Source organism: Ruditapes philippinarum, unplaced genomic scaffold (genome assembly GCF_026571515.1).
Source record: "Ruditapes philippinarum isolate M1 unplaced genomic scaffold, ASM2657151v2 ctg5079_1_1_1_1, whole genome shotgun sequence".
Classification (NCBI taxonomy): Eukaryota; Metazoa; Mollusca; class Bivalvia; order Venerida; family Veneridae; genus Ruditapes; species Ruditapes philippinarum.
This window is the reverse complement of record NW_026862180.1, coordinates 25904-49347: the sequence shown is the minus strand read 5'-3', so window position 1 is coordinate 49347 and position 23444 is coordinate 25904. Positions and strand designations below refer to the sequence as shown.

Genomic DNA, 23444 nt, shown 5'->3' with positions numbered 1-23444 from the left:
ACGAAAATTTCACTTCTCCACAATGAATTTCTAAAATGATTTTTTCTTGGTTTGATTGTGCTGATGTTTGTAAAAGTAATTTTCAAGATCTAAAGCAAATTAGGCTGTCAACAGTGTAGAAGCCTGTGTCAGACTGCTCAGAAATGCAGACTGCTTTGCTCCATACTGTTCCAATATGCTATCTTCATACTACATTTTGAATATATCATAACCTTTTCATGTCTTATTTCTGCTGATTTTTATGTACTTTTGTTTTATTGTGTTTTTCTTTCTTGAATACTCACACATTATATAGTGTTGGACCAAATTGTAGGCATTATATCAACTTTCATTACAAATAGCAGAGTTTTCTTTTGTACATGACATATACATGTACTTTGATTAGAATTCAGGTACTTCCTTATTTTAGACTAAATACTATTCAAATCATCAAAATAAGAACACATGACTACCTCTGATTTCCAAGAACCATGAAAAGATCAGATATTAATCTTTCCTTCCTTCAATAAATCAACTGTGTTGTTATGGTTGTTTTCTAAAGTGAAGATACACAAAACTTGAATGAACTTTTATTAAAAAATGTGATAATTTAAAATATCTTGCTTTATGATAATATATTTCTTATGTTCATGTTCTTTTTTGTTATTCTTCTATACAGGGTGATTTGTATGAAATTTGTACTTCCTGATATTTCAATTTTGTTGTAAGTCTATTGGTTTATGTAATATACAAATTTTTCTATCTTGACAAAAAAAGAAGAGTCTCATAATTTGGTTTATAAAGTAGAAGTGATTTTTTTCCTGTACTTCATTGCATTGTTTTGATATTTATGGAAAATATATGCGATTAACATTGAATTAAGATGCTTTTCTCTGGTGATATAAAGTGATACCACTATATATAGATCTTGGCGTTTTAGTATGTACATACATATATATACTCATTTATAATAAATAATACTGGGTTGTTGCTTATCTTTTCCTATTTTATATTATAACACATTTATGCATATTTTGTTAGTGATATTAAATATACTTTAAATGCTTCATATGAGTTTTGTGTCATTAATTTATCCAATACTTTATTAGCTTTACCTTGCACAGCAAATTTGTTTTTACAAAGGATATGTGGAGCATAATAATAGATATACTGATTTGCCATCATTGTCTCTCCGTCTTCCTTCCATGACACATTCACCTATTCTGATAGCAGCTGTAATGACCAATTCCTCTACAAGCGACTGACAACTAATTCCTACATAAGTTTAAAATCAGCGATGAGAGACTAATGATCATAAGACTCAATATCCAAGATCAGTTGTCACAGAGAAATTTCACCTCAATCACCAAACTAGCGAGACATGGATTACAAATTCTTTCACTGTTATTTAAGCTAGGCAGGCATGCAGAAAAAAGAAGAGAGTGTTACAAACCACATTAAATGTATTCAAGTTGGAAAGGGAAATAAGAATTGCTGATGAAACTAGAAATGAGTCCATAGGACACGGATGCCCCCACACACCACTGTTCTGTCAATCTTATGACTCTAGGTCAAATGTTTTTGGACTACATGTGCCACAATTTGAAAACTAAAATCAATAAAGGGCCATAATTCTGTTAAATTTGGTCGCAGCAAAAATTCCTTCCTTTACTACCATCTACACATAAAGGTTGTTCATACCTGGAGGTTTAAGCAAAATCTGCCATCCGGTTTGAGAGGAGATGCGTTCACAAAATTTCTACATAGTATATAGTGAAAAAATCAACAAAGGGCCATAATTCTGTTAAATTTGGTCGCAGCGAAAATTCCTTCCTTTCTACCATCTACACATAAAGATTGTTCATCCCTGGATTTCTAAGCAAAATCTGCCATCCGGTTTGAGAGGAGTTGCGTTCACAAAATTTCTACATAGTATATAGTGAAAAATCAACAAAGGGCCATAATTCTGTTAAATTTGGTCGCAGCAAAAATTCCTTCCTTTACTGCCATCTACACATTAAGGTTGTTCATCCCTGGAAGTTTAAGCAAAATCTGCCATCCGGTTTAAGAGGAGTTGCGTTCACAAGATTTCGGGACGTACGGACGGACGGACAAGTGCAACGCTATATGCTCCCACTTTGTGGGGGCATAAAAATCTGGCCATCCTTACACTTGCAGAGTGTTTACTTATTTTGCTAAGTTGGAATCAAAAATCAAAATAAATATTTTCTGATTCACCATTTATTCATAAAAATAGATGATATATATCATAATAAATATACAAAATAAAGTACATCAAGTATCAAATTTACCTCTAGATCTATATAACAAATGCATGAGATTCTATTTTTAAAGCATGAATCTAAAAATCTGTGAAGAGAAGCATTTACGTCTTGTAAAATACATGTACAAAATATTGCACAATACGTTAATAACAACAGTATGATGAAAGTTACATCCCTTGACAATTGACTGAGAACTAGATGCAGTAATTTCAGGCCTTTTAATTACAATTGGCCAAGCTTGACTGAACTTCAGTAAAGCATTATCTATTAGCTAATTTGATATTTGAACGTACTTCCTTAAGCTACTTGAACAGACAGTGATTAGCCAATAAAGAGTCAAGTAGAAGAATTCCATAATACACTTGTCTTTCATTCTAATCCTGTTTCTCTTTTTAAGAATATATGAAATGCTTTGAGCATATTGTAAACTGAAACTGTATACATATTCTGAGACATAAATTTTGCATTTTTATACTGAAATCCATTAAATTTTGAATGGACTGTTCTATATTCAAAGAAGGACAAATTATAAATAAATTCATTATTCAAAGTCAGAAGGTTAAGAACTAAATACAACTTCTGACGGTTCAAATTTTAAAGAGAGACAATATAGCAAAGTTATTGTGAAATGGAGCTAAAAATGTGTTCGCATTAGAACAGAACCAATAATTTAAAGTAAAACCTTAATTATAATAAAAAAAAAATCTGTAATTTAATATCAAACTCAAAATGTTTCAGGACTGAGCTGAAATATTCCCAGATCAAACTAAATACATCAAAAAATTTCCAACAAAATAATATTTACACCTGCACCACAAATATTATGCATTAGATATACATGTAGTTATATATTTAAAAAAAAAATTGGGCATAAAGAAATCAAAAATTGGATTTAACCTCAATTAAAAACAATAGGTGTGTGAAAAAATCTGCATTTAAACTATTTTGTGAATTAACAATGTTCCATAACCATATATAGAATTTAAATTGTTTGAAAAAAAAAATGCCATTTTTTTATCAAAACAAAAAAAATTCATGTTATATTTTTAGCCTCTTTAAAAATATGATTTACAAAAGAATAAAACTATACAGGGGTAAACTATTTATGATCAGTTGTTTCATAGGTATTTGGAATGTACAAGACAATAATACAATTATGCATCACATAATATCACAGTTTTACCCATGGAACCCATGCACCATCATGATATTTGGGGTTCCCAGCTGGATCTACAGGGCCATTAAGGGGCGGGACCATGGTATTTTGGTATTGCATCAACCTGGCCAGCATTTGAATGACTAGATCCTTATTTTGATAAGCTATGTTGTTATATTCACATGGATCAGAGGGGATGTGAAACAAACATGGCGACTTCCTTGGATCACAGCTTGTAGATGCATTAAATGGTTTTGGACCACAGTTTACCCTGACAGGTGCACCTTTATGATAGTATGACTCTGTCATGGAATTCAAAATTTCACCTTTACTTTCAATTTCAGAACTCTTTTCCAAATAATATAAGTTTGTGTTAACAGATTTTGTATCATCGTTGTTACGGATATGACCGTATTTCTCAGTATTGTTCACATGAAGCGATTCAGTATCAGCCGGGTTCTGCCATGGTGGGTACCAGTCATCCCAAGCCATCCCAACATCGCCGACCAGAATTTTATAATCTCCTACTCGAAGTCCTGAATGACCTTGACCTTTTGGATCGATATTGTGAAGAATTTCTTTACGTTTTCCTTTCCTGTTACGAGATAAAGCCTCCCAGTGATCGTAACCATCAAGATTTTTCATCACCCTGGGGCTGCCTCCCGCAGCAGAGTATAAAGTAGGGAGCCAGTCACACACATGGAGCATGTTGTTATAGACATAACCCTGTTTCTGGAGTAACGGGCTGTGAATGAAGCCAACACCCCTAACACCACCTTCCCATAGTGTTGCTTTTACTCCTCTATAATATGAAAATAAATTAGAAATTAACTTTCTCATATACCCATAGCTCTATTTTTTCTACTGTACATAAACAATCATACTAAACAATCTGTCAATAATTGCTTCGCTGTATATATACTGTAGAACTGGTTTCATTTGTGTTAAATTAATTTTTGCGAGTTAATTTCTTTGTGACATCATAGCTATCGTGAACTATATATAAACATGAAAATGCAAATAACTTTATTTTATTCAGAAAAACTTTGGATTCTCAATATCATGAGGATGCAAATTCATGTATAAGGGAATAGAGAAAATACACTTTTTGGAAAAAAACATACTTCATGTGAATTTTAAGCATTTTACAGTATTTTTTCTTACGTTGTGTCATTCAGATGGTTGGAAATTTAACTTCTTTAATGGACTTAGGTACAATACATTCTGAAGATTAACTACAGTGTATGCACTTTCCTGCACACCTGCTGAATGTTTTATTGTTAATTTCCTTATGCCATGAATTTACATAGTTGTTAAGGCAGCACACTAGGTATGGAAATAATGGGTATGTATACTTTATGAACTTGGCAATTTTTCGATACACATAAATTGCTTAGTTCATAAAATATACCTACTGATATATTACTGCTCAACATGCAGACCTGAATCTGTATATGGAAGAAATGTTGTTCTTTAAATCCACATATAAGGCATGGTTATTTCCCAGAAAAAATACAGCATGAAGTACATACAGAATGTATGTAATGAGCCGCGTCACGACATAACCAACATAATGGGTTTGCGACCAGCATGGATCCAGACCAGCCTGCGTATTCGCGCAGTCTGATCAGGATCCATGCTGTTTGCTTACAAACCCCTTTAACAAGTAGAAAAACTGATAGCGAACAGCATGGATCCTGATCAGACTGCGCAGATGCGCAGGCTGGTCTGGATCCATGTTGGTCGCAAACGCACTATGTTGGTTTTGTCATGACACGACTCTAATGGTTTTATCAACAGAATTACCTTAAAGGAAAATTGTTTGCAGCATTGGCATCAAAACCGTTGGCTGGACCGCCATTGTCCGTTGTAAACATTATAATGGTGTTGTTCATCATACCTCGGGACTCTAATGTCTTCACTACGGCCCCTACAGAGTCGTCTAATGCTGCAACCATTCCTGTATCAAATACAATAAAACCTGATTAGACAGACCTGTCTATTAAAATAGAAAACAACAGACAGAAAATTGCCATAAAAAAACAAGGTTAACTTGTTAACTGAAATTACAATCATTATTAAATCACAAAATCTACTATTAATTGCCTAAAAATATTAATGTTAAATAACTTATGTGACAAAAAACCACTAGGAATCATAATTCTGCATAGCACATCCAACATTCAATCTCTCATAAACAGAGTCTCCTTTTATGGTTAAAAGAGCTCCAATCAGAAAACATACAGAAAATCAATTCTGTAACATTAAAGTTACATGGTATATTTAAATTGTTAAACTCAACAATTTTATCATTTTTGAGTAACATTTTTAGTAAAGGTTCACCTGTTATTTTGTTCAAAAACATGACAAAAATACATGGGACATGAGAAACTTGAGGAAACACATTTCTTCTTAATTACTTCTATCTGAACCATTTGGCTGAAATATAGTTAATAAGCAATTCTATTTAAAGAATTCATAAAAATCTAATTGATATCTTCAAAGCTTACCTGCGAATAATCTTCTGTGATAGTTTTTGATATGGAGAAATCTGTCTACATAATGTTGGGGTGCCTGTAATGGATCGCCTCCTGTATTCCCACTATGTACAGCTTGATGTGGTAGATATAAAAACAGTGGCTGGGGAAAAAAGAAAACGTTATAATGTTAACTCAACCCTGTTTTAAGCAAGATAGGAAATTGAATAGATGATTCATAAATAAGCATATACATAATGTAAAAAGAACCAATTCATTATTTCCAAAATAAGATGCAACACGCATGACCTATAAAAAGGAAAATCCTCAAAACCTGTGAATTGCCAGCATCTCTTTTATTTATCAACTAAAATTCTTGGACAAAACAATAAAAGAGAAATAATCATCACAGACATTTAAATACATGTACTATAAGGGATATTTTTTACACCAAACTTGACAAAAACATTAAGAATTTATTCATTAACTATAACCTCCAAGTTCATATTTCTATGGTGATTTTAAAAAAAAAAAAATAAACTTTAAGATCACTTCAAAATATTATGACAATATTTTTTTATCAAGTTTGTGTCTTTTGCACTTATTTTTCAATTCAGGAGGCATCTTGATGCATTTTGATAATAATGAAAATAAGCAGGTGAGATGTCAGGTGTGGTGCATTTTATATTCCCTGATCATTGCATTTCAGCAGAACAAATGATACAACATCATATACATTACATTTTATTAAAGAACTCAAAATGCATCACTACTTTTAAATGACCGGAAGTAAAAAAGCTTTCCTCACCTCTTTGGTATCATGCTTCTTTATAATATTCACAGCCTCTGCTGTAAACAGATCAGTGGAATACATTTCTGTCTCGTTCCGTATCAGGTCTAAATTCCTTCTCCAATCCAGGCCCCAATATTCCTGTATTAATATGACAGTGGCTTTAACTACTTTAGTATGAAATACATACATTTTAAAATACTGTCATTCTTAATTATGGTTCTGAGATTACAAATTTTAAATATTACATTCAAGATTAATGACTCAGTAATGTGAAATTCAGAATTGGGAATTGTAAAACATTGTGGTTAAATATGTATATATTGTGTTAGAGGGTATGTTGGTAGAACCACCAACTTTCAGCTTCAAAAGATCTAGCCCATTTTGAGAAATCAAACTTTTAGAACCTTTGAGACGTCATATTGTCATATAAAACTTTGTAACAGGAGCAACGCTAAGATTGAGGTAATATACATGTACAACTGAATGAAAATTTGTTTGAATAATAAAAAATAATCTTTCAGTTAGATAAAAGAACCATTTACAAGACTTGACTGAAATTATTTTATCTTAATTATCCTTATTATGCTAAATGAGCCCCAGGATGGGAGCATTTTTTACCCTAGGTGCAAAATTCACAAAATGTTTATAGAGGTTTGGAAGGCAAGGGTTCATTCAAAATTGATGTTTCATATACAATTGTAATAAGACTTTAAATGTGTTTTCCTATCTAAAGTCTAAATGGTCAAGTGATCTCAGGGACTGACCAAATTTGAAATGCCAGTACTGACAGGATGAACTGAGCACAGAAAGGGAATGAACTAAAACTGTGAGTAGAACATACTGGGTTGGCCTCATAGGTGTGATCATAGTAGTCCTCACAACCCTGATAATACCCGTAATGAGATTCAAACCCTCGTAATGTTGGCAAATACTCCTCTGCAAACATCCCAAGGTGCCACTGTTCAATTACAAAAATATAACATAAAAGATTATGTCTGAATAAAGATAAATAAAAATAACTGTTTCCACCACCTGAATAATAAGTGTAAAATTAAACTTCTTTCTCTCTCCCACACACAAAATGACGACTATGCCATACTGAAAAATAACTTAAACTTTTGTTGAAACATTCTCATCAGGAAATATATAAGAGAGGTTATAACCAAAATTCAAATAAGTTAGAAATCTACACATGTTTGAAATAATAAATCAAATTCTATAATTATTCCAATTACAATTTTTTAATTAACATGTTCAATATTTAATACAAATACTTTTACCAGTACCATATAAGTATGTTTTCATGTTTTCTGACAAATCAGTTATGAAAATTGTCACTATAAAGTTACCTTCTTTAACATTATGAAAACCAGCAGTCATAGCGACCACCTGAGCAGAACCACCCATCCTTGGTTCTAAGCTTTCTCAAATGATAAAAGCTAAATTCAATTACGGGATTCGAACCCACAGCCATGAGGGGCAATTTAAGTAATTTGAAGTCGGTCCTGATGTCTAAACAGACTCTGCACTGATGGCTGTAATATTTAAGTATATTAATATCAAAATCTTTGAGTTAGCTATTTCAAAGCAGGTCAAGTCCACTATACAGATTTAGACAGAGAAGCATCTTCATACATATTAAAAATATTAAGACATTGTTTCCATTATTTTTTTGAAATAAGGTATGTAAATACTTTATTTTAGCTAAATAATATATAAATATTCATATTATGACAAAAAATAACTTATATTTACAAATCTAATCATTCCAAATAAACATGATATTAACTATTTTCGCATAACATAAAACTTGCACACTCACACTATATACATGTACTTGGCATTTCATTTGAAAAAAAAGGTATAAAATCACAAGCTCAGGGTTGTCTTAAGGAGGTGGCTGTAGGCAAAATGACTTTCTTAAATATGTCTAAAATGTATTTTAAGCCACCTCAAAACTTAGAAAACAGTCTTTATTGTATGATAATCGCCTCAAATTCAAAACAGACCATCTGAGAAAAATTTCAATTAACAACTCTAAATTAACATATTTTCAGTATTTTGTAAATAGATGTTAAAATATATTAATCATATTTCAGAATTTAAAGTTATTCACTTAACAATCTAGTTCAACTAGAAACTGAAAATACTGACTTCTATGAAGGTTTAACTCACAATATACTCTTTCTAACATCAAGATTTTTTTCTTTAATTCTATTCAAACTGTGATAAAATACCTTAGATAAGGCATGCATACACAAATACGTAAGTACATATAAATTAAGTAGTACAAATACTCAAATTATTTGCTTCTGTAAAACAAAATACACAACACAACCCACTTCAAAATACAGAATGTTAGAAAACAGAAATATTAAAACAGATACTTAACAGTGGCACCTGGGGATATACAAATGACTTTACAAAATTCACATAAGAAGACAAGAGGGCAATGATTGGCCTGGGAGCTCACCTAAGTGAATACATTGTAATATTATATATTATCAGGTTTAGAGGGGATCTACCCATGGTGACTCTTTTTCTTCTCTGGTGACAACTTTAAAGGCATAAAAAATTTGGCCATTTTATTGGCATTGATTTGTGAGATTTACAATATTGCCACTCATTTGTGAGATTTATTGGCTTTGATTTGTGAGATTTATTGGCATTGATTTGTGAGATTTATTGGCATTGATTTGTGAGATTTATTGCCATTGATGGTTAGGAAACTACCCGCCTATATGACTGAAATACTGTTGGAAAAAGGCGTAAAATGAAACAAACAAACAAACAAAGCCATTGATTTGTGAGATTTATTGGCATTGATTTGTGAGATTTATTGGCTTGATTTGTGAGCTTTATTGGCAATGATTTGTGAGCTTTATGGCATCAATTTGTGAGCTTTATGGCATCAATTTGTGAGCTTTATTGGCATTGATTTGTAACATTTATTGCCATTGATTTGTGAGATTTACATTGATATGTGAGATTTATTGGCACTGATATTTGAGATTTATTGGCACTGATATTTGAGATTTATTGGCAGTGATATGTGAGATTTATTGGCATTGATTTGTGAGATTTATTGGCATTGATTTGTGAGCTTTATTGGCACTGATATTTGAGATTTATTGGCATTGATTTGTGAGATTTATTGCCATTGATTTGTGAGCTTTATTGCCATTGATTTGTGAGCTTTATTGCCATTGATTTGTGTGATTTATTGCCATTGATTTGTGTGATTTATTGCCATTGATTTGTGAGCTTTATTGCCATTGATTTGTGTGATTTATTGCCATTGATTTGTGTGATTTACTGCCATTGATTTGTGTGATTTATTGCCATTGATTTGTGAGCTTTATTGCCATTGATTTGTGTGCTATATTGGCATTGATTTGTGAGGTTTATTGGCATTGATTTGTGAGCTATATTGGCATTGATTTGTGAGCTATATTGGCATTGATTTGTGAGCTATATTGGCATTGATTTGTGAGATTTATTGCCATTGATTTGTGAGGTTTATTGGCACTGATATTTGAGATTTATTGGCAGTGATATGTGAGCTTTATTGGCATTGATTTGTGAGCTTTATTGGCAGTGATTTGAGAGCTTTATTGCCATTGATATGTGAGCTTTATTGGCATTGATATGTGAGCTTTATTGGCATTGATATGTGAGCTTTATTGGCACTAATTTGTAAGCTTTATTGGCATTGATATGCAAGCTTTATTGGCATTTATTTTTCAAGCTTTATTGCTATTGTTGTGTATGATTTATTGCCATTGATATGTGGGCTTTATTGGCATTGATATGTGAGGTTTATTGACATCGATTAGTGAGCTTTATTGGCAATGATTTGTGAGCTTTATTGACATCGATTAGTGAGCTTTATTGGCATTGATTTGTGAGCTTTATTGGCATTGATTTGTGAGGTTTATTGCCATTGATTTGTGAGGTTTGTTGACATTGATTTGTGAGCTTTACTGCCATTGATTTGTGAGCTTCCTTTAACAGAAGGACCACCTTAGCATGTGATGAAAATAATTTCATGTAAATCTGACCAAATGCTTCTAGAGGGCTCAATCATTTTGCCACATTTTGCAATTTTCAATTCAGGTTATCAATCCTATATTAACAGTTGTTATCTGGAACTTGGCAAATGTTGGTTTTCCAAAGCTAATCGTCCAGTACAAAAAAACTTTTACCATTATATGGCATTATAGCTTCATGGTGCAATACTGTTCATAATAATTAAGTTAACCCGTTGCACTTATTTTCTGAGTTGTAACTGTCAAAGTTTGTCTATACCCCATCCCACAAGTTAGCTGGGGAAAACCCAAAATATTCTTAAATTCCAGTGTACATCTTTTCATTACCCTACAATGTGGTTAAGCTAAAAAAAAATCCCAACAAAACTAGTCTTTTATCCAAGACAGCAATAAGAGTACAGTATGCTTTGAAAGAAAATCCTTTAACACTTTTTTAAAGTTGTTTAAATCTATACTAAACACAGCGCTACGACTCAAGATAAAGTGTTTTCAAGGGCTGGTTTTTTGAGGATTAAGCTACAAAGACATGGGTTCAATGTCACCGTCACTTCAATATTTTGTTTCTATAACATTATAATGCAATAACTAAGAGCTGTTTAAGCAGATTTCAAGATTAATTTAAATATAATCCCCATGTAGATACTTTATAAAATTTATCAAACTTTACTTGAAAATTGAACTCAACTATGTATCTCTCTAATGTACTCAAGTAAACAACTCACTTATAGATTTCAAATTCTTAAAGTGATATTATGTTCATCCATGTGTAAATATGGGCAGTGAACAGGTAAAAATAAAAATAGCATCACATTTTGCCAAAATTGCGTTTGCTCGATTTTATATTTAATTATGGAAAATTCATTTAATAATCCATGTGGCCAACAGGATTTTTTCAATAAATATCGGTAACACTCAAATCTTAAAGAGTGGGGCAGTCTTTTTATAATTTAGGTGCTTTTTATATTGCGTTATCAATTATTAGTCACCATTTTAATAGTCAATAATAGTCAATCTTTTGAAACATATTATTAATTCAACACAACTTGACAGCGTTATAATGTCAGCATGTCACTTTAGTTGAAATCTGAAATTTTTCTTAAAAATAAATCAATTTAAAAGAAGCATTCATAAAAAGATAAACAAGAGGGCCATGATGGCCCTAGATCGCTCACCTGAATTATCAAACTCATCCAAACAATTACCTAGACAAGCATTCTGACCAAGTCTCATGACAGGTGAGTCAAAAATGTGACCACTACAGTGTTAACAAGGATTATCCATATTTGAGCAGTGCGACCTAGTTTTTTACCCAGGTGACACATATTCAAACTTGACCTAGAAATCATTCAAAAACAAACTTTCAGACCAATTTCCAGGATACTTGGATCAAAACAGTAGCAACTAGAGTGTTAACAAGATTTTTCTATTTTTAGCTCCGGTGACCTAGTTTCACATGCGATTTCGAACTCATCCAAGCAATTACCTAGACAAGCATTCTGACCAAGTTTGATGATAATGGAGTCGAAAATGTGACCACTAGAATGTTAACAAGGTTTTTCCATATTTGGGCGGTGTGACCTAGTTTTTCATCCAAGATGACCCATGTTCGATCTTGACTTAGAAATCATCAAAACAAACTTTCAGACCAATTAACAGAATATTTGGATCACAACAGTAGCCACTAGAGTGTTAACAAGATTTTTCTATTTTTAGCTCCTGTGACCTAGTTTTTCATCCGAGATGTCCCATGTTCGATTTATTCCCAGCAATGACCTAGACAAGTTTCCTGACCAAGTTTGATGACAATTGAGTCAAAATTGTGACCACTAGAGTGTTAACAAGGTTTTTCTATTTTTAGCTCCTGTGACCTAGTTTTTCATCCGAGATGACCCATGTTCGAACTCATCCGAGTTATTACCTAGACAAGCATCTTGATCAAGTTTGATGATGATTGATGCAAAAATGTGACCGCTAAAGTGTTAACAAGGTTTTTCTATTTTTAGCTCGGTGACCTACTTTTTCATCCGAGATGACCCATGTTCGAACTCATCCAAGCTATCAACTAGATAAGCATCCTGACCAAGTTTGATGATGATTGATGCAAAAATGTGACCGCTAGAGTGTTAACAAGGTTTTTCTATTTATAGCTCCGGTGACCTAGTTTTTCATCCGAGATGACCCATATTCGAACTCATCCGAGCTATTATCTAAACAAGCATCCTGACAAAGTTTGATGATGATTGGGTCAAAAATGTGACCACTAGAGTGGTCACAAGGTTTTTCTATTTTTAGCTCCTGTGACCTAGTTTTTCATCAGAGATGACCCATGTTCGAACTCATCCAAGCAATTGACTAGACAAGCATTCTGACCAAGTTTGATGATGATTGGTTTCAAAAATGTGACCACTAGAGTGTTCACAAGGTTTTTCTATTTATAGCTCCTGTGACCTACTTTTTCATCCGAGATGACCCATGTTCGAACTCATCCGAGCTATCACCTAGACAAACATCCTGACCAAGTTTGATGAAGATTGGGTCAAAAATGTGACCTCTAGAGTGTTCACAAGGTTTTTCTATTTTTAGCTCTTGTGACCTAGTTTTTCATCTGAGATGACCCATGTTCGAACTCATCCGAGCTTTCAACTAGATAAGCATCCTGACCAAGTTTGATGATGATTGAGGCAAAAATGCGACCGCTAGAGTGTTCACAAGCAATTGTGGACGGCCAGACGGACGACGGACGACGGACGACGGACATTCATCGATCCTAAAAGCTCACCCTGAGCAAGCTCAGGTGAGCTAAAAAATTTCATTCTTAATATTAAAAATTATTATAGTCTGAATATAAACCGTTTCTTAAAGTATGGTAAAGGGAGCTGAAAACTTTTCGTTTGTTAGGCTGGGTTTTAAGTCGCACAAATACATTATAGGTTTAGATGGAAATTTTAAAGCTCTCCCCTGGTGGAGACGGGAAAGGAAAAGACCTAAAGATCCCATTTTTATGCATTATTTCGGGGAAACCAAGCGGGGCCCCGGGGTAAAACCCAAACCAATTGTTCTTTTGGGTTTACGTTGAAAATAGATGTTTTAATCCCCACAAAAAAAAGATCAAAAAAATGCTGGTGTTGCTCGAACCTACAAGAGGCTCTAAACAGGTGAGAGGCAAGACTTAGTGGTTTTAGGTCAACAACCCTAACCATTCGACCACGTAAACCCACGAAATTTTTCCAATCCATACATTAATTTCTTTATCTTTAAGAAAGAATGAAAAGTAAAAAGCATACAAAACTTATGCTGGATAATGGGATAATCTTTCTGTAAGCTGTTGGGCTTCAGTTTGGTTTGCATTTGGATTATTATACAATTCTTATATTTATCAAGTATTAAAGCAATAAAAAATAGGTCTTACATTTTGTATCTAAAAAGTCCTATTTTACTGCCTTAGTGTGGGACTTTAAACTCGTTTCAAGATATCCATGCAATGGAATTAAAGAAGATAAGACAAAAAATAGTCCCGGTAAAAAAGTAGTTCTCTTACTCTTGAACACGCTGTCATGTGATCAAAATAGTCACCATGACCAAGTAAATAGCCATAATGGCTTTCAAACCCACGATATGTTGGCGTGAAGTCCCATGCATAGAACCCCAAGTGCCACTGAAAAAAGATGAAAATATTCAGAAAACAGTAAATTAGTTTATGCTAAAGTAAGTACTAAAACACAGTTAGCTTTGATTATTATGAAAGAAAACTGAATTGTTGTTATCTTCTTTTAACTTGAAAGAACAAATTAAATGATGATGCCTTAGAAAGTGCAAAAATTATTTCAAATTTCCGTAACTAGCTGGAGTGTCCCTGTTGGGATTGGAATTCACAGCAATTAGGGGCAAGTGGATTGAAGTCAAAGACCTTAACCACTTGGTCATCGACGCCCATGTAAAGTTTCAGAAGAATATTTCTATTAATTGTGGAAAAAAATTCAAAACCTCACAGATAAGTTATCTAAGTTCATCACAGGAATATTTCCATAAATACCCATGCCTGTAGTTAGAGAACTCCAATTATGATCATATTGACCCCTTAATATCATCTCCAAACTGACATAATGTCTGTATTGAATACCCTTGGTGCTGAATAATATCTGCAGTTGCACACATAAGTTTTACACTAAAATCAGGACAGTGGGTTATTCACACCAATCTTTGCATTGTCCAGCTAAAAACGTTATCATTTCCAAAAAAAATACTTCATTATGTTTTACAGCATTTTTTTAAGCTGAAAGAGTATCCCAATCTTAGTAATACTTGATACTAGACTCAAAATCTAAAATCTACCAGTTCATGTCCAAAACTTTAACCTAGATCAATGTATTTCTACAATACCTTTCCAACCATGTGAGTACGATAGCCTAAGTCCTTAAACCACTGTGGCATTATCTTTTCTTCCAAGGGTAAACCATACTTCTCTGATGCATATATTACACTGTGCTGCAGTCCTGAACAAGGTTAAAATATTTTAAGAATTGTGTTTTATTTAGTCTTAACCCAGCAGGCACACATCGAGGCTTGAGCATTGAAACAACATAGAAATTATGTTGTGACTTTGTCAACTAATATCTTGACAACGGTTGACCTCGCAAAACAAGTGCTCATGCACTTGGATATTGATATTAAGCCCGGTTAAAAATATCAGTCTACTTTTGGCAATAAACTCTATTCTTGTGACCAGTACAGACCAAGATAAGCCAGATCATGGTCTGCACTGTCCTGTTTTCAGTTGGTACATATTTTTGAAATTTTCCCTTAAAGATGATGAATGGTTTTGTCCATATTGAAAGAGAACAAGTCCACTTTAGTTATTAAGTGGGGGTAAGATCTTAGCAAATGCAAATGGATTGGGGAAAAGGGTTAGGGCCAAAGGGGAATTTGACCCCTAGGATTTTCGGGGGGCAAAACTATGGCAATAAAAATTAAAACCCAATGAGCTACAAAAAAAAGGATGTATTTTTTTTTAATTCTATGTATTTTTGTGTCAAGATGAAGTTTTATTCCACATAAATACAAAAAGGCCATGATGGTCTTTGAAATAGTTATGCTTATGAAACGAAGGATTTCTATATTGATTATATAATGACTTTTAATGTATACAAAACTGTTTGACTTTATAGCTATGACTTTCTCTATATTCAATTTTTCTTTACACTAAATTAAGATGCCTTAACCTTTAAACCATGATTCATAAAAGGAACATTCAAGTACCACTTAAAAAAATTGTATCACAAGTCAAAGTGTCAAAAGAATAAACACTAGTCATGAGGTTTAACCACTTACTATCAAATAATAGGGAAACAGAAAACCGTGACGTTCAGAAAAAAATAGGATTTTTATAAAGAAAAAAACATTGGGGCAAAAGAACACAATTCAAAATTAATTTTGGTCAAATGTGATGTTTAGATTACTGCCATATCAACAGAAGTGTGGTACCCATGGGGATGACTTTATCACCATGGTAATTACCATAGTCTATGTAATGATACCATAAAATCAGACACTGTGCTTGTACTATGTGATCCAATTATACATGTACATGTATATAGGTTTTTAGGAACAGGAAGTGGGTTAAACAACAAACATGCTATTTTCCTACAGACTGTGTACCTTTCCCACCATATGAGTCCTATATCCCAGCTGTTGGAACCACTGGGGCATTATCTTTTCTTCAAGAGGAAGACCATATTTGGCAGCGCCCACTATAACCCCTTGTTGTAAACCTATAAGTCAACAGTCTTCTATTAACCCATTATATTAAAAGCTGAAAATTATCTTCTATAAAAGGTTGGTGGCCAACATATTAATGTACCAATTTCAATATTTGATCATGTAAAATGTTAAGAAACTGAAGTTTATTCTTCATAATGTATGCTTTAAATTATCGGTAATCTTCTTAGTAACCCCTTTCAAAAATTTTTGGGAAAAAACCAAAAGAAAGTAAAAAGTTTGCTTTCCCGTTAAAAGCAGGGGGGACCCTAAACCGTTCAAAAGAATCTCAAAGGAAATTTTTTTTTAAAGGGTTAAAAATGTATGGTTTTAAAATGAAAAAGTGCCCCAATTTTTAAAATTTTGGTGACATTCCAGCCATTCTGGTAAAGAATGATCCAAATTTTTAATTTTTAAAGTCCTAAGCCCAAACTATTTTAAAGGCCCGCAACATGGCACTCAAAGTATATTCCATCAAATCTTCCTGTGCTAAACCTGGGATAGACCTGTCCCATGGAACCCAATTTTGTATAATCTAAATATATCTAATACATGATTACCAGATGGGAAATTAAAAATTCCCTTTCTTTGGCTATCAAAATTATTGACTACCAGTGGATCTATTTCTTTCTTCTTTTTTGTTTGTTTTTCTTTTTTTCTCTGTCTCAACAACATCGTAAAGGTCATAACTATGACAACTTTAAAAGTTTAACTGCTAGAGGAAGAAGCTATGTTTATCACCATGCATTTCTTCAGGCACAGGATAACAACCAAGTATAACCTTACATCTTCTGATGCAGGCGAATTATGTTCCTTGCACAGAAAAACTCTGGTATCCATAGAGACAGTGGATGAGGTGAATTTTCAGAAAGTGATTTGAAATCAGCCCTGTTTTGTACATAAACAATCAAAATATAACTTACCAGTGTGAATAGGGTGCCTTCCAGACATAAGTGCTCCTCGTGTTGGGGTGCAGATTGGAGAAACATAATAATTGTTTAGAATAATTCCCCCGTATGCAAGGGCGTCAATGTTTGGTGTAGGAATCTGATCTGATCCATGGAAACTTACATCATTCCAGCCCTAGAAAGAGTATAACAGAAAGCATTAACCCTTTACGTGTTGAATTTTTTAAATGAACTTGAATCTAATTTTATTTTAACAGACCATTATTAAATATGAGGATAACAAAATGAGAATTCTCAGTCAATAGTGCAGAGCCTCTTTCCATTTACCATAAAATCTCAACAGTGCCTTAGGTAAGTATATTTTGACAGGTATAAAATGCCATGATGCCTCAATGATTTCTAAAATCTGTTTTTTTTATAAATTAATAAAATATTTCCTAATCAACAGACAGAATTTAAGACTACAGTTCCCGAAATAGTCCTAATGGTGCCAGTTATATGTGATACTGCAAGTGATGAATATGGTCAAATACAATTATATCAGTTTTAAATGGAAGAAATAAATCAAGGTTAATAAGAAGGAATTACAGTCACCCCAGCTGCAAATCAATTTGACCCCAAAATTTGTCAATCCAGCAGTGAGCACAAGATTATTTCAGGTTCTGTAAATATTGCCTCCAAATTGGTCAATCTGGCCCCAAATTAGATTTTTCTCTATATCTATTATTCATTTTATAGCTTGCAATAAAATGAAACTTTTTTTTGAAAATTCTGAACCATAGTTTAAAGATATAAATTGCCTTTTATCAGTAAATTTAATTGACAAATTAAGGCAGCTATTCTTTAAGACCCATTAGTGATAATGAATGTTTAAATATACATTAATTATTATTTATATGTGACTATTTGCATTTATTCAAATGTGACAAAAAGTTTCACTGTAAGAGCAATCAAATAACAAAGAAATATTTACGGTGAAAAAAACTTTTGATTTAGTTGTTTGGTCTCTTTCATGCTTTTTTTAATGTAAATAAGTTTGTTAAGTGTGTATAAATTCGAAAATATATTTTCCACAATGCATTTATATAAGTAATGATATAAGATGATATCAAGAAATGCAATGTGTTTGAGAAGACATATTAAGACATTCTAGTTAGAACAAGTTGTGATTGTTTGTATTTACAGAAATTACTATTTAATGTTACAATGTACATTAACAAATACATATTTGTTTGTTTTTAAAGAAAAATAAAGGTGATGATTGTCAAAGCCATTATCTTGTACTTTTTTTTTCATTCATTTTATTTTTATCTTGAAGTATTCACATTTTTCTTGATAAGAAAAAGTTAAGAAAAAGCAGTGCTAAATAAATAATATTACAAGGGTGATCATGTATCACCTCATGAAAGCTAACTGCATGTTGCAGCCTCTGTGTAGCAGGAAACACAAAAATCATTAACAGGGCAAAGCACATTTTTATTTTTAAGGACAACTAGAACTATCACTAAATGTGATTAATACCCCCACAAGACTGCTTCGGAAATGAGGATGTTACTAGTAACAGAATACCTTGTAAAAGAATTGAAATATAGAGTTAGGGTTGTGGGCAATTAAAAATAGTTGTGGTTCTTGTATATTGCATTTCCTTTCAATGTAGTTGACCATTGAAGAAGTTTTATTGAATTACTCTGTAATAAGTCCAGAAATACAAAGAAAAGGAACAAAGGGCAATAACTCTATAAATACTGAAGATGGAGTTATAGTTCTTGTGCACTGCACTTCCTCCCTCTTTTTGTGCTTGACCATTGTATGAAGTTGTTTTGAATTTCAACCAGTATGTTTTAAGTTATGCTCCAGACAAGGAAAAGTATCAAAGGGCAGTAACTCTGTATTTTGTCAAAATGGAGTTATGGCTCTTATGCACTGCACTTCCTTTTAATGTCCTTGACAACTGTATGAAGTTGTATTGAATTCCAAACAGTAGTTTTCAAGTTATGCTCTGGACAAGGAAAAGTAACAAAGGGCAATAACTCTGTAAATACTGAATATGGAGTTATGGTTCTTGTGCACTGCACTCCCTCTCAATGTGCTTGACCATTGTATGAAGTTATATTGAATTCCAACCGTTAGTCTTCAAGTTATGCTCCGGACAAAAAAAGCAATGGAAAAGTAACGAAGGGCAATAACTCTGTAAATAGTCAAGATGGAGTTATGGTTCTTGTGCACTGCACTTCCCCTTATTGTGCTTGACCATTGTATGAAGTTGTTTTGAATTCCAACCAGTAGTTTTCATGTCATGCTCTGGACAAGGAAAAGTAACAAAGGGCAGTAACTCTGTATTTTGTCAAAATGGAGTTATGGCTCTTATGCACTGCACTTCCTTTTAATGTCCTTGACAACTGTATGAAGTTGTATTGAATTCCAAACAGTAGTTTTCAAGTTATGCTCTGGACAAGGAAAAGTAACAAAGGGCAATAACTCTGTAAATACTGAATATGGAGTTATGGTTCTTGTGCACTGCACTCCCTCTCAATGTGCTTGACCATTGTATGAAGTTATATTGAATTCCAAACGTTAGTCTTCAAGTTATGCTCCAGACAAAAAAAGCAATGGAAAAGTAACAAAGGGCAATAACTCTGTAAATAGTCAAGATGGAGTTATGGTTCTTGTGCACTGCACTTCCCCTTATTGTGCTTGACCATTGTATGAAGTTGTTTTGAATTCCAACCAGTAGTTTTCATGTCATGCTCTGGACAAGGAAAAGTAACAAAGGGCAGTAACTCTGTAATAAAGTCAAGATGGAGTTATGGTTCTTGAGCATTGCACTTCCTCTAAATGTGCTTGACCATTGTATGAAGTTATAATGAATTCCAACAATTAGTCTTCAAGTTATAGTCCGGACAAAAGAATGGAATGGAAAAGTAACAAAGGGCAATAACTCTATAATTACTTTAGATAGAGTTATGGTTCTTGTGCACTGCACTTTCTCTTATTGTGTTTGACAATTGTATGAAGTTGTTTTGAATTCCAACCAGTAGTTTTCAAGTTATGCCCTGGACAAGGAAAAGTAACAAAGGGCAATAACTCTGTAATTAGTCAAGATTGAGTTATGGTTCTTGTGCACTGCACTTTCTCTCAATGTGCTTGACCATTGTATGAAGTTATATTGAATTCCAACCATTAGTCTTCAAGTTATGGTCCGGACAAAAGAAAGCAATGGAAAAGTATCAAAGGGCAATAACTCTGTAATTACTTTAGATAGAGTTATGGTTCTTGTGCACTGCATTTCCCCTTGTTGTGTTTGACATTTGTATGAAGTTGTTTTGAATTCCAACCAGTAGTGTTCAAGTTATGCCCCGGACAAGGAAAAGTAACAAAGGGCAATAACTCTGTAATTAGTCAAGATAGAGTTATGGTTCTTGTGCACTGCACTTCCTCTCAATGTGCTTGACCATTGTATGTAGTTATATTGAATTCCAACCATTAGTCTTCAAGTTATGGTCCGGACAAAAGAAAAGCAATGGAAAAGTAACAAAGGGCAATAACTCTGTAATTACTTTAGATAGAGTTATGGTTCTTGTGCACTGCACTTCCCCTTATTGTGTTTGACAATTGTATGAAGTTGATTTGAATTCCAACCAGTAGTTTTCAAGTTAAGCCCCGGAGAAGGAAAAGTAACAAAGGTCAATAACTCTGTAATTAGTCAAGATAGAGTTATGGTTCTTGTGCACTGCACTTCCTCTCAATGTGCTTGACCATTGTATATAGTAATATTGAATTCCAACCATTAGTCTTCAAGTTATGGTCGGGACAAGGAAAATGCAACAGACGTAGTGTTCAAGTTATGCCCCGGACAAGGAAAAGTAACAAAGGGCAATAACTCTGTAATTAGTCAAGATAGAGTTATGGTTCTTGTGCACTGCACTTCCTCTCAATGTGCTTGACCAGTGTATGTAGTTATATTGAATTCCAACCATTAGTCTTCAAGTTATGGTCCGGACAAAAGAAAGCAATGGAAAAGTAACAAAGGGCAATAACTCTGTAATTACTTTAGATAGAGTTATGGTTCTTGTGCACTGCACTTCCCCTTATTGTGTTTGACATTTGTATGAAGTTGTTTTGAATTCCAACCAGTAGTTTTCAAGTTATGCCCCGGACAAGGAAAAGTAACAAAGGGCAATAACTCTGTAATTAGTCAAGATAAAGTTATGGTTCTTGTGCACTGCACTTCCTCTCAATGTGCTTGACCATTGTATGTAGTTATATTGAATTCCAACCATTAGTCTTCAAGTTATGGTCCGGACAAGGAAAATGCAACGGACGTCTGGACCGACCGACCGACCGACCGACCGACCGACCAACCGACCACTGGGTGACTCCTATATACCCCCCCAAACTTCGTTTTTGGGGGTATAATAACTGAGTTAAAAATCATTTGATTGGAAAACCTGTGTAACATGCCCAAGTACTTGAGTTACCGACCATACCTTTAAAGTTTCATTGAAATTGCATAAATTTGTGGTATAATAGGTCTATTAGGAGTAGTCTGGACAAATTTTTAAAATAAAAACCATAAAAGGGCCATAACTCTGACAAAAAACATTAAACCGGAAAATGCCAATGATCTGCACAACCAGACTGATCATTCCTGTAAAGTTTGGATGAAATTGCACCCATAGTTTTTGAGGAGTAGTACGGACATGTTTTCCGATCAATGGACGGTCTCAGTACAGGCGACACAAAATATAGGGTGGGATTGACCAGAGATCAGGTTGACTTGGGACACAGACTGGGTTGACCAGATATCAGACTGACTTGGGACCAGATTGACTAAATTTTGGCTGTGGTAACTTGCACCAAATACATTGTAAGAAGGATAATAATGTAAATACCAGATCATCAGCAACTATAACAACAATATTGGGTCTTTGAGCAGACAAGCAGCCTGTTATCAGCCCTATTGTTAATACATAAAATAGCGCTGCTCGTCCAACATGACTTGGAGTTGTAATCCACATGTCTGTTATGATGCTTCCATTTAACCTGCAAATAAACAAATTATTCAGTCAATTTTTCATTAGTTTTGGGATTTAGCTCAATACAGGATTGGAGCAGTACCTCTAGACGCTTGCAGAAATCATGATCACAAAATAGACAAATATCGTTTTTTTCGCCGAATTTTACATTTTTCCTTGATTATCGTACTTGATTCGGTGTGAATAGATGAATTAGACCTGTTAAAGTTCATTCCGTTGGGTAAAAAGACAAGATTTTAGCATTTTATCATTCAAGCGCCTTGTCCGGTATATACCGGAATACGGTATTTAGTGTGGTGCTCCAATCCTTTTTTTAGTCACAGCCTTAGTTTTGTGATCAGATACAGTAGATCTACATTGGCAACATGATTATAAAATGATATTAAAATAATTGTTTTATCGGATAGCCTAATGCACAAGAATTAATTGGAAAAAAAGGTATTTACGATTGAAAAATAAGGTAAATATGTAGTAAAAATTTACGCAATTCGATTGTTTAGTTGTTGTTGTTTCCACTACGATAAGATCCGAAAAGCTCCGCAAGTTTCTCGGTTTATATTCTGTTTAAACCCGTACTATACACAAAAGATCGGGTACACAAATTTTATATAACATTTATTAAATGTCAAAATTGGACTGAAGGAAGGCTACCTTATCATGTAGGCATTTTATCAAAATTCAAAATTGACCGTGGCAACCAATGTCTGTGGCACCGTAAAGCTGCTAGTGCTTTGTGACGGCCTTAGCAACAATTAACACTTCACTGACTGAAAATAAATTTCTTAATAAATTTAATTAAAACAATAAAATGCGTCTGTGGCTTTCCATACTTTAACAAAACAAAATTCAAAATTGGACCGATATAGGCAGAATTTATCTTTCGGAAATCATTTCATATTTTATAAATTACTAAATTGTCTGTGGCTTACCGGCAGTCGGATCGATATGCAAGTGATGGTAACATACATGTATGTGGCGGTTATCTCGATATATCTGAGACATCTGGA

General features: G+C 33.5%; 1 protein-coding gene across 3 annotated transcripts; it reads right to left on the bottom strand.

The window, feature by feature from the left end:
- Window positions 1-2200: 2200 nt before the first annotated feature.
- LOC132718185 (arylsulfatase B-like) lies at window positions 2201-23004 on the bottom strand. Of its 3 annotated transcripts, none has more exons than XM_060701820.1 (9): window positions 22921-23004; window positions 22294-22444; window positions 17417-17576; window positions 15120-15232; window positions 7532-7648; window positions 6706-6828; window positions 5931-6060; window positions 5227-5380; window positions 2201-4222 (listed from the first exon to the last, which is right to left on the bottom strand). In XM_060701820.1, exons 2-9 carry the CDS (start codon window positions 22417-22419, stop codon window positions 3436-3438), a joined length of 1710 nt encoding a protein of 569 aa, XP_060557803.1. In that variant the 5' UTR covers window positions 22420-22444; window positions 22921-23004; the 3' UTR covers window positions 2201-3435. The 3 variants fall into 3 exon arrangements, with proteins under 3 accessions (XP_060557803.1, XP_060557801.1, XP_060557804.1); XM_060701818.1 differs by lacking the exon at window positions 15120-15232 and adding an exon at window positions 16395-16507 and having other exon boundaries at window positions 22884-22933; XM_060701821.1 differs by lacking the exons at window positions 15120-15232; window positions 22921-23004 and having other exon boundaries at window positions 22294-22435.
- Window positions 23005-23444: the final 440 nt, after the last annotated feature.